Here is an 11,717-nt window from a genome sequence, read left to right as displayed (position 1 = left end):
GGCAACCTGCCGGCCGCCGGCGTACGCCGCACACCTGGCCCAGGGCATGCACACCTGGCCCAGGGCATGCACACCTGGCCCAGGGCACCCACGATACATTGCTAGATTGGTAGACCGAGCAAGATCGCCGATTATTACACAGCCTCCGGCATGTTGCAGGATTCATTATACAAGGGCTTAACGACAGCGTTGGCGCAAGAATTAATAGCTGTAAACTGGCCAGGAGTAAATTCAAGCTGGAGATGAGGAAGAGGTGGTAGAATCACTGCATTTGGCACAAGGTCCTATCCACAGGGTGAGAAAGTGAGGAAGGAGATGAGGTGTGAGGATAACTTCCAAACATAGTAAGAGACAGTTGTTCACCTGTTACTTGGGAGAGGAAAACCAGTAATCACATCTTAAAAGAACTATTTTAAGCTATCAGTATTCCATCTAGTCACCAGTTACAATATTAACATGCTTAGAAAGGACGTTTCAGAGCAAACTTTGCCATGTACCTAACTTTAGAATCTCACACTCTACATGACAGGAAAAAGCAGAACTACTTTCTTACCACAAGATTAGAAAACTTAAAAGCTATTTAGCAGCCACAAAGAAAAGCAGCGACATGTCCTTTGCTGGAACCTAGTCTGAGAATATATTTTGTGTGGCATGTATTATGGCTGTTGAAAAGTCCCTAAGAATACCTTGAACTTTCCCTGTCTGCTTCCAGAAAAAGACATAACCATAAATCCTTTCCATAGATATTGCCTCTTCAGCAGCTTTACTCCCCTCCACAAAAAAAAAAAAAAGGAAGCGCACTTGCAAGTCGCAAGAGAATAAAGCATTCATTTTTGTGGCTGGAGATGAAGTCAATTATCTTCAGGAGATGAAACAATTCTTACTCCAACTACTTGCTCTTTCGAGCCTAGACTCTTAACTCCACAGCTTCCAACTATTTTCAAACCCCAATCATCCTTTCATTACTAATTACACATGAGTAACCCAACAAAGCCTATAGAGTCAGATTTCTACAAAGTCAGTGTGCACAGAAGGCTGAAGTGTGAGAAGTAGCAGTGATACATGACTCCAATAGTGAAACATGGCTACAAAAGTCCTTGCTTATGCACTGCTCATTATTGCCAAAAGAAACTTGTTAATAGAACATGTTGGTTAATTCCTCACATATTCTTAATAAGCTTTCATTGTGGTTTAACACCAGCCAGCAACTCAGCCCCGCACAAACTCTCATTCACTCCCTCAGTGGGATCAGGCAAAGAATCAGAAGAGCAAAAGTTAGAAAACCTATGTGTTGAGATAAAGACAGTTTAACTGGTGAAGGAGGAGCCACACATGCAAGCAAAGCAAAAGGAATTTCTTCACCAATTCCCATGGGCAGGCAGGTGTTCAGCAATCTCAAGGAAAGCAGGGCTCCATCACATGTAACCATTATTTGGGAAGACAAATGCCATCACTCCAAATGTCCCCCACTTTCTTCTTCTTTCCCCAGCTCCACATATGGTGAAAATGACATACAATATGGGATATCCCTGTGGCCAGCTGGGGTTAGCTGTCCTGGCTGAATCCCCTCCCAGCTCCTTGTGCATCCCCAGCTTCCTCACTGTTGCAGTGGGCTGAGAAGCAGAAAAGGCCTTGGCTCTGTGCAAGCACTGCTGAGCAGAAACTAAAACATCCCAGTGTTATCAATACTGTTTACAGCACAAATCCAAAACACAGCCTTGTGCTAGCTACTGTGATGACAAATAACACTACCCCAGCCAAAACCAGTAGAGCTACAAATACTTGCTAACCTTTGAACCAAGACCTGTTACCAGCCTATAACAACAGTTTATCAAGTCTAATAAAAATATATATATTTTCAAAGCATACAAGCCTTTCTTGCTTATGTCACATCTGCAACAACTTTAATGACATGTATTTTTTCTTTCAGATCCCAAATTGGATGTAGAATTCAAGGTTTAGAGCACTAGTTCTCTATAAATATTAGTTATAGAGTCAAATTCATGGCTTATGTTCACAAGGTAAAAACATATGAAGGACAATTGCATTAAGAGTAGCTTCCTTCATAGATGTCCAGGACATTATGAAATACTCAGCACATGTGGAAATACATATTCCTTATTATTGCTCTGTATAGTTGTGGAGATCTTAGAAAGACTTGCATTGCAATCAAGAAAGTCCTTAGGACATATTTACATCATATTAGTATTTTTTTTTGTCAGCAGCTGCACAATGCTATTGGGAAATAGTTTAAAATTACTCTAATGTGACCACATGATAACCACATCCTTTTAGTGTTTCATGCAAAATCTGTAGAAGGCAACAGAAACTAGCAAACTGTTTTGTTCTGTTATCATGAATCAAGGCCTTAGTTAATTTCAAATTGGTATTGAAATACCATAGCTTGTCCTCTCTCTGAAACTCCAGAATGACCTCTTCTTAATTTCTCCAAGTACTTGAAACTTGACACAGAGATCTCTTGCATGTGGGTGGCTGTTCTTTTCTACATCTGGAGCAATACACATTTCTCCCTCAGGGCTGGTGAGCAGAACTTCTGTGGATATAAAACAAGAAGGCTTCCAGATTGATTTTCCAGCTTGATAGGACTGAGAAATAATTTCTATTTTGCAAGAAAAATGAGATTCTATCATTTTTCTATCATATCAGATTCTATCAAAATTCTATCCTATCATATTTATTTATTGGACATGGCTGTGTTTTGTATTTCCAGAGACAGATGTGAGATGAAAGTAAGTTTTTGCAAGGATTGTTCAGAACTCAAATTCACAACTTATTGTTCAGAGTTTAGCAGTGTCATGGACCTCTCTTGGGAGTTTGCAATACCTGATACTTTCATCTGCCTACGTTGCTGCCTCACCACACTGTGCCACTGTCTAAACTGCTCTTACTCAGTTCTTGAGTCTCCAGTTTACAATATGGCACTTACACCATCCCTGTAGTCTGACATTTTGAAGAAGATGGGTTGTGGTTGCCAGGGTGAATACAAGGGGAAGATAAATGTTACCAGAGCAAGAGACAAGGAGAGATAATGGGGAAAAGGAGCAGGAAGAGGATGGCTGAGACAAGAGTGAACCATTATAGTCTCACTGCAGTACTGCTCTTCTGAAAAAGTCCCCAAGCTCAGTTCCCATTTTGATCAGAGTGGAAAAAGAAAGGAAGGCTGCCAGCCTGGAAAGGGAGACAGTCAGGGAGAGTCAAGGAACTGAATGGCAAGCTCAAAGGGTGGTAGCTATAACCAAAGGGTTTTAAATACATGCAGCAAGATGGTGAGTCCAAATGGATCACTCAGAACAGCAGGCTGGAGAGAATAAGAATTCTTGAATGCCATGTGACAGCAGCTCATCTTCTTCTCCCCAAATCCAAATTTATAGGCAGCACATTATGCTGTTTGTAATATAACCAAATTTTGAGAGGACAGAGTTCGTCTGCTGGAGCTGGCTGCTCAGTGAAGCTGCAGGTCAGCATCTGCACTGACACTACCTCAGCCCTTTAGAACCCTGCATCTGGCAGCTCCTCACTTTCTAGCACTCACATTACACCACTGACCCAGCCTCAAGTGCACTGGAAGTACTTCTAGCACAGGACTGCAGTCCTTGGTTTAAAAAGGTCATTCCCCATGGCTGTGTGCCAGTATTTGAACTGCAGGGTGCTCAATGAACATAACTCCAAGGGAAATTGCAGAGCTTAAGAAATTAGCTACTGCTTCTAGGAATATAGACAGGAAGGTGGAGCAGGTGGAGTAGTACCGACAGCATGCAGAACACCCACATAAATGCTCAGCTCATGCTGTGCAATGAAGCAGACCTTCCAACTGGATCACATACTTTCATTAGTTATTAGACAAAAATAACAGACTCCTACTAGGCTATACCAACATTTCCACACAGAGTTCAGTGCCAATGAAAACTCCTCTCTACAAATACATAACTTTCATCTCAGCATAGCTTTGTTTTCTTGCAACTGTTCTAGGAAAACTGCTTTTTAGTGGTTGGCTGCTAGACTATTAGACTATACTGTTATTATCATTTTTGCTGTAATACAAAGCTTTCAGATGTGCATGCTTCCATCTCCTGGGCTGAATGTATATAGCACTTCCTGGAGATACTGATGTGTCGTAGGCTGCATACAGACTTCTTATCCTTTCAAGACTTTTAGGGGAGATAATGGAATATTGTTCAACTCAGTGCAAAAACTACTCTGTAGATTAGGTGCCTTTGAGGCTTTTCAAAGGTACAATATGATTAAGTGATGGGTGGATGTAGGGAAAAATATTCTCCCCTGAAGGTATGGAAAAAAAAAACAAGCAGTATTATTTGTGTGTGCTGTGCTTGTATGCTTTCTGAGCAGTGCAAAGGAAATTACATGTTGCTACTTCTTGTGGAGGAAGGAGGGAAGAAGTCAGAACCACATGTCTCACAGGAGCTGCTAAATTAGAATATCTATGTTGGGACCGCCGTGGTTACAACACATTGGGGTATTGCAACAGGAGTTGCAGTTCAGAGTTTCAAGCAATATATGGTAGCATTGGAGGTGCCAAATGCATCTCAGAGGCTGCCATGTTAGCAGTGGGCAGTGTCATTTCTATCCACTTTGTCCTTGGTAGCTCAGCTTGCAGGGTAAGCACAGTCCCCATACTGTGCTTCCCTCTCCATGACTTGCTCAGAGGTTGGCTTCTGCCCTTTCTAGATCTCTGTAGTGTAAATGTAGGTGACTGCCTCAGAGTTGGCATGAGCTGTGTCTCACAGCTGGAGCCTGGAAGTGCTGCAGCCTCCAGCCAGGCATTTCCCCAGGCAGGCTCTGAAAAGCTGTGCAGGCTGACCTGGGCAGCTCCAAGACAACCGAGCAGTTTCCACTTTTCCTCTCTGTCTTCCTCTGCCCTGACCAGCTCCAGTGAATTGCTTTGTGCACAGTGTCCCTTCCCTAGCTGTATTTAGCCTACCTCCTGCTGCTTGGCAACACCAGGAAGACCAAGGAAGAACATATTGTGGAAAGAGTGGCTAACAACGCTGGTGACAAATATGTTTGATTGCACTAGCCACAAACCATGGCTATCAATTTTTGTTACCTATTTCTCTTATATTTTATCACTATGGACTTTTTACAAAGATAGTGACATGCAGAGTACCAAACAGTCCAGTCATCCATCTTGAAGCAGCTAGGATGGACAAAGCCCCGTGTCAGACTGACAGCACCCAAGTGAGGAACACGTGTCAGTGCAGTGGCCGTGCTGCACTCGCCATCAGCTAAACCACCTGTGCATGTGTGACAGGAACAGGGCTGAGCAGTCGCACTTATGAGGCTTCCAATCTACAGCTCAGCGTTGTGGCCTGCTGGCAGAGAGGGGCATTAGGGTGTTTTCTCCACGTTCCCCATTTCTTGGCTACCAGCGACAGAGGGATGGTGCCAGTGAGGCCAGACGGCTTTGGCAGCACTGGGTGCCCATCCTGCCTGAGGGAAGCAGCCCAGGTGAGCCCTGGCTCGTGACCCACCCCGAGGTGACCCCTGCCAGGCTGCCACAGCTGGGGTTCCCCCCAGAGGCTGCTCCTCCAAATCAAATGGATACTATAGGCACTTAAAAGTTATTTCTCCATTAAAAGAACAACGTTCCTTTTTATGGAACGTCTTGGGTGATAGTTTTCCTTCGGAGACTTAATTGGCACCGTTCCTTCCCTAAAGGAAAGTAGCAAACCGAGTTTCTTGTGAGGCTTTATTAAACCCTCCTTGAGGAAGGGCCTCTGCTGCGACTGCTGGGTCAGCCATTGGTAACGGCAGAGGTATCTCCCATAGAGTATTTGACAAAGCCACCTTGCAATTGTTGCTTACAGCTACTCAGTTCCATCCTTTAATTTCAGTTTCAAACCACTTCCCAGCTCTTGGTTTCAAACCTCCACTAATCTCCCGCTGCCGCGGACACGAGACGGGCAAGCCCAAAATCAGGCACCGCGGCGGGCAGCCCCGACCCGCGCACGCGCGCACCCAGGCCGGGGTCCTGTGGCACTATAAGAGCGCGCGGCGGGAGCACCGCCTCCTCTCTAGGCAGCGGCGCGCGGCGGTGCCGGGTGAGTGTCCGCGATGGCGCCGGGGCCCGGCCGGGTGGGATCCCCCCGGCCCTCGGGGCATCGCGGCGGGAGCGGGCCGGGCGGGGGCCCCGGGGCGGCCGGCGCCGCTCACCGGGGCGGCCTGTGTCTGTATTTGCAGTAGGAACCCAGGCGGGGACCGCACCCACCGAGAGCGCCATGGCCGAGGAAGGGTGAGCAGGGCCGGGGCCGTCGGGGGCGGCGGGCGGAGGGGCCGGGTCACTCCGTGGCGCGTCAGGCTCGGGAGCTCTGGCTGTGCCGTGTGTGCAGGCCCCGGCGCGGTGCTGCTGCGTGCTTCCTGCAGGCCGGGAGACGGGTGCGGGGTCCGCCTGGCAGGGCCGCTGTGCGCATGGCGTCCTCTCCTCCCCAAAGGAGCGTGGAGGCAGCATGGCCCGGTGGCTCGCCAGGAGGATTTAATGCCTTAGCTTCTCTCAAGTTCGTCCTTCGTCTGGTTTTCCTTTGGCATAGTGCTTTAACTTGCTTTTTCTGTACTTTTTTAATGGCCGGATGCTTGCAGGTGAACGGGAAGCTTTTGCTCATAGTTAAAAGTTGTTGGCATGCTCAGAACATTGTGTGTCTTTTCTTTAGCATTACTGCTGGAGGTGTAATGGATGTTAACACAGCTCTGCAAGAAGTGCTGAAGACCGCACTTATCCACGATGGCCTTGCTCGCGGTATCCGTGAAGCAGCCAAAGCCTTGGACAAGTAAGTGTGGTGTCACCAGTTTCTCTGCTGTGAATAGTAAAACTGGGTGAGACCTTGTGATGAGGTGTGTTGAACACTTGCAGTGTCCATTTTGTTCAGGTGTTCAGTTTAAACATACGCAAGATTATAGCTTTCTGACAGTTATTGTTGTCTTTTGTGACTTCTGGTTTGGGGCCTTAAAGAGGAATCTTAAAATACAAAAGCTAAACTCAATTATTGAAGAGCAGCAGAATCTGGTGTATTAATTTCTGTCGATTTGTGGCCCCAGTGCCACCGAGTGTTCATATGAGTGTATGAGTTTTGTGAAGAAAATTTAATCGTGCCTGCTGTAAATGGCTATGAAAATCTGAAAATCTAGGTTTCAAGAACTTTATATTTTAAGAAGTAATAAAGGATTCTCAAAACTTTATATGATTTTAATCGGGTTAATATGTATTTCAGACTTTTCCTGGAAGAGTTAATTTCGTTTTTATGAAAAAGCCTTAAATGCATATATTTCTTAAACTTTTTTTTGGTGTCTTTTTTGGTTTTTTTTTAATATTGCAACAGTAAGTAAATTGTCAAGGTGCAATATCGAAACAGTGTTGAACTTCTGTGCCAGTCATTGGGTAATCAGTTATGGTCTTTTGTAGGGCAAAGTATATCTGTATATACAGGTATGCATACACACCCGTGTGTGTTTATTTGCAAATCCATACTTGGCTTGCAAGAAAAATCTGCTTAAATGTAGAGCTACAGTGTTTGGGTGATGACATCTCAGTTAGTCGGATACCCCTTCACTCGTCCTGTGAGTGATAACTGCTGTCTGACAAACCTGTATGCAGAAACCTCTAGGACAAGGCACTAAGCAAGGGCAGAGAAATACAGCTGAGGTAAATGACAGCTGGTTTGTGTGAGTTCTTCTGAGTTCAGCTCCTGCTTTACAAGCTGTATATTAAGATTATGTGTGTGAGGTTTCTACACATTTGTGTGCGATGGTTCCTGTTTGGAAATATCTCTGGCATTCTGATGACACTCCTAATAAAGAAGGTGTTTTTAGGGAAAACTGACCTTGTTTTCAGAGGTCACATTTCATTAGGTTAAGCATAGAAGACCTACTCAGCTCTCTCTGTTGTCAGGTATCCCTTTGGTATCTTAACATTGTACCACAGTATACAAAGATCCTAATTAGAATTGGGGCCCTGTCATTACAGCTTCTCTGAACGTAAGTAGAAAAGATTGTTCTGAAGAACTTAAAAACGCCTTGGTGTGAAAATTCAAGCTTAAAGTAATTAAAATTTTAATGTTACGTTATTATAATGTGTAGTAAATAAGAAAAAGTGACTTGTAACTTGGTTACTTTGTAACAGTTCTGTAGGGGACCTGTTTATCCAGTCATCAGACTTTTTTCAATGGCTGAGAATATAATATAGTAGGATTTTTAGAAGCTTTCAAAACAGGAATAGAATCTGAGGATAAAGCTAACAATATATGAATAGCCTGTAATAGCCATAAATAACATTAAAAGTGACAAATCACAGCAAAAGTATATTTAGTATTTCAAAAGTTAATGGTGTCTCATAACCATAAGTTTAAATTTAGGAGCTGGTTCTCTAGAAATGCATGTGCTGAATGCAATTAGTTTTGGTTTTGATTATCAAGAAATTTTAATTAGTGCTTATAGTAACATCTGTCAGTTCTCATTTTTTTTAGACGCCAAGCCCATCTCTGTGTTCTGGCTTCAAACTGTGATGAACCCACATATGTAAAATTAGTTGAAGCGCTCTGTGCAGAACATCAGATCAACTTAATAAAGGTGAGTGAACTTGTAACAAAAGTTTGGAACAGTTATGCTACTTGCTTCAGCATGTAGAGAGCTGAACCTTAAGAACACTTTTGTAATTCTGTGTTCAGCTTGCCGAGGCAGAACTTAACTTAGCAACAGATTGTTCTAGTTCTGTGTGATTGCCATTTTTCCGCTGTAGAAAACCTGTGGAAGTAAATGGCAAGGGATGTGGATTGGTTATTTTGCACAGTTTTAAGTGAATTCTGGTGTCCTGTATAATCAGAAATAAGATTACTGCTGGGAGTGGAGGGCGGGAGGAAAGGCGGGAGGAACGGCTCAAGCTGTACGATGATGATACTTTGGCTCCCTCTGCCGATGCCTGTGAGGAAAGCAGCCATCCGTTACCCAATGCTTCTGACAGTACAGCAGCTTCTGGGCTGAGCCAGCTGTGCCAGAAATGGCAAGCTCTAATATGGTGTGGTGCTCTGCACAGGTTGATGACAACAAGAAGCTGGGCGAATGGGTGGGTCTCTGCAAGATCGACAGAGAAGGAAAACCTCGCAAAGTGGTGGGCTGCAGCTGTGTGGTTGTCAAAGTAAGATTACTAATTATGTTTTATTTCTTGACTTCTGAAAATAAGTAGTAAACCAAAGGTTGCTTTAGATAAGGAACTGTTAAATACAGCTCCTAAATTTTTTGTTGATAGTGAATTGAAGCTGCTTTCCTGTATCATAGTCCCTGTCATGTTTATTTCCTCATGCACATTTTGTGAGTTAATAGTTGTGTCCTCAAAGTATCTATGCCTACCTGCTAGTAATCTTTAAAAGGAAAGCCTACCTAGAAGACAGGAAGCTTTGCTTTAGACACAAAAGCCAGTTGAGTGTGTCCGCTCAACTTAAAAATGTTTTGCGGAGCTTAATTCATTATAACACTGGCAAAGTAAAGCCACAGTACGAGCCTTGAAGACTTTGTGGTCTCTGAGGTCCCAAGAGATGGCTACATCTTCACTTTGAAGACTAGTGCCTTCTGCATGCATTTTCATAGTTATGCTACTTTTTCACATGCTTTGAGTTTCTTTAAGCAGAAAAGATTTTGTTTGCATTCCTGTCAATGGGTGTCAATGTCAAATTTCATTCATTCATTTGCATGAAATAGAGCTGCACTTTATTAGAATAGTCTTATTAAGGAGCAGGGGGAAAATGGCAAATTGCTTGAGCCTACTTGGGTGGAATTCTGGGAATTTCTTGTGAAAAAGTGTCAGAATCTCATTTGTCCTTATGAAAAACAGTTTGTGAAATTTAGGATGGGTCTGTCTTTACGTTAACAATGGGTTGTTTTGTGTTACAGGACTATGGCAAGGAATCTCAGGCCAAAGATGTCATCGAAGAGTACTTCAAGTGCAAGAAATGAATGGCAAATAAATTTTGAACCAGTTTAGTGTATGTGTGATTAATTACTTCGTGTCTGTGGAACAGTTCTTTTGAGTTGCAAAGGGTAGCATCAGAAGATGCAAAGAACTTTGCATTTGTTGATGTGGTTTATTAGTCTTTTAACTAAATAAGTTTGCTAAAAAGATCATGGGGATCCCTGCCACTATTCCTGTTTTAGCATAATTTTGTTTTTTCTTCCTACCCCAGAAGTTACCAGCTAGAACATGGCACATATTCAAGTTGCAATGATGCAGATAGTTAAATACTGTCCTTGCTTGGTGGTGCTTTGGTCTGTATTTCTAGGATTTTGAGTAACTTATCTAAAATATTGCTGCCTCTGTGATAATAATTTGGGTCCTTCTGCCAAGACAAATAAGAGCCTTAACTGTTTCCCAATAATTGTGAGATGTTGCAGGATTTCTGTAAATCCTTTCTTAATTCATCCAGGGAATTTAATGGACACAGTATGTGTTTTACTAAAATTGTGGGTGATAGCGTCTTCTAACTAGTATTGTCATGCACTTCTAGATCTGATTCTGTAGTTCTCAGTAGGTAGGGTAGCCAAGTAATTAAATTCTCACTTGCTCAGATTAGGCAGTGTTAAACTCCTAACTTGCCCAGTGTTTTGGTTTCTGTAGTTGTTCAGAACTTGTGTTTTTGTCTGCTTTTTGGAAGCAAGGGATTCAGACTGGTGTGATTTGCCCTCCTGCAAGTTGTTTCACATGTCTTAAATTTTCTGCCGAGTAGCTTGTAAGTGGAATGAGTCATAAGGAATTGCTGATTATGCTGATGTGTAAGATATGAATGTGAACATTTGGGACTGAGCACCTGTGGCTGAGGAGATAAAAATGTTTATCTGTTTTCAGGCTCTTCAGCTTAAAAGTTTTCCTATGGTTTGTAACCCCTCTTGATACCCCTGGTCATAAGTGTGAGAGCAAAGGCAGGCATGTTCTCCAGCTGGGCTCAGATGCACTTTTTTTACAGCTCTTTTGGCTCTTAAAGGATCTCTTTAGTGTTGGCCCTATCTACTACTTTGTAGTAACAAGATCTGGGTGACGTGGGTTATTGAGAAGGTTTCTGTAGTAACATTTTCAGATGTACTTGATTAAGTCACCTGCTCAAATATGTGAGGTCTGTGTCCTGGTAAACTAATGCATGTTCTCAGAAAACAGACCTTAAGGTACTTGATTTTGTTCAAGGGAGGCTGGCAAATCTTGTGAAGGGTCTGGGGCCAGTTAGGAAGCAGGTTATTTAACCTGGAGGAGACTTGGGGGACACCATGCCACTCTCTACAGCCATCTGAAAGGTTGTAATGAGGTGGGGGTCTCATGCCTGAAGTAGCAAGTTACAGGTTAAGAGAAAATGGCATGGTGAGGTATTAAGAAGTACAGTCAGGCATTGGAAAATGCCAGGGAAATGGTCAAATCAGCAGTCTTGGAGGCAGTTAAAAGACCTGTAGATGTGACATTTAAGAACATGGTTTAGTGGTGGGCTTGCCAGTGTTTGGTTTGCAGTTGGACTCAATGATCATTTCCAACATGATTTATTCCATTATTTAATTCATATGTGTTAAGCCTGCAACCCAGTTGAGGAAAGCCCAGCTGACACAAACCATTTGGGTTTTCAAAATATTAACATGTTTTAACTTAGTGTGAAAAAAATACCATCAAAATGGTTTTTGTGCTTTATTTATACCAGTGTAATGGCAATATTAGTGGT

The 11,717-nt window shown here is 43.2% G+C and overlaps 1 protein-coding gene and 3 non-coding genes across 5 annotated transcripts; all 4 read left to right on the top strand.

The window, feature by feature from the left end:
- The first annotated feature begins 6,021 nt into the window (after positions 1 to 6,021).
- Positions 6,022 to 10,005, top strand: RPS12 (ribosomal protein S12). 2 transcript variants are annotated; one of them, XM_066545746.1, is made up of 6 exons: positions 6,039 to 6,080; positions 6,220 to 6,271; positions 6,687 to 6,803; positions 8,496 to 8,598; positions 9,062 to 9,163; positions 9,916 to 10,005. In XM_066545746.1, exons 2-6 carry the CDS (start codon positions 6,258 to 6,260, stop codon positions 9,976 to 9,978), a joined length of 399 nt encoding a protein of 132 aa, XP_066401843.1. In that variant the 5' UTR covers positions 6,039 to 6,080; positions 6,220 to 6,257; the 3' UTR covers positions 9,979 to 10,005. The 2 variants fall into 2 exon arrangements, with proteins under 2 accessions (XP_066401844.1, XP_066401843.1); XM_066545747.1 differs by lacking the exon at positions 6,220 to 6,271 and having other exon boundaries at positions 6,022 to 6,080.
- On the top strand, positions 7,543 to 7,617 carry LOC136555303 (small nucleolar RNA SNORD101). The gene has a single exon (XR_010783460.1). It is a non-coding gene; the product is annotated as a small nucleolar RNA SNORD101 (small nucleolar RNA).
- LOC136555312 (small nucleolar RNA SNORD100) lies at positions 8,909 to 8,995 on the top strand. The gene has a single exon (XR_010783469.1). It is a non-coding gene; the product is annotated as a small nucleolar RNA SNORD100 (small nucleolar RNA).
- Positions 9,438 to 9,572, top strand: LOC136555311 (small nucleolar RNA SNORA33). The gene has a single exon (XR_010783468.1). It is a non-coding gene; the product is annotated as a small nucleolar RNA SNORA33 (small nucleolar RNA).
- Positions 10,006 to 11,717: the final 1,712 nt, after the last annotated feature.

The sequence above is a fragment of the Molothrus aeneus genome, chromosome 3, assembly GCF_037042795.1.
Source record: "Molothrus aeneus isolate 106 chromosome 3, BPBGC_Maene_1.0, whole genome shotgun sequence".
NCBI classification, from domain to species: Eukaryota; Metazoa; Chordata; class Aves; order Passeriformes; family Icteridae; genus Molothrus; species Molothrus aeneus.
This window is presented reverse-complemented; position numbering and strand designations above follow the sequence as displayed.

Coding starts and splice junctions, on each gene's coding strand:
- RPS12 (XM_066545746.1), top strand. Junction 6,804..8,495: donor GCAGCCAAAGCCTTGGACAA/GTAAGTGTGGTG, acceptor CATTTTTTTTAG/ACGCCAAGCCCATCTCTGTG. Junction 8,599..9,061: donor ATCAGATCAACTTAATAAAG/GTGAGTGAACTT, acceptor TGCTCTGCACAG/GTTGATGACAACAAGAAGCT.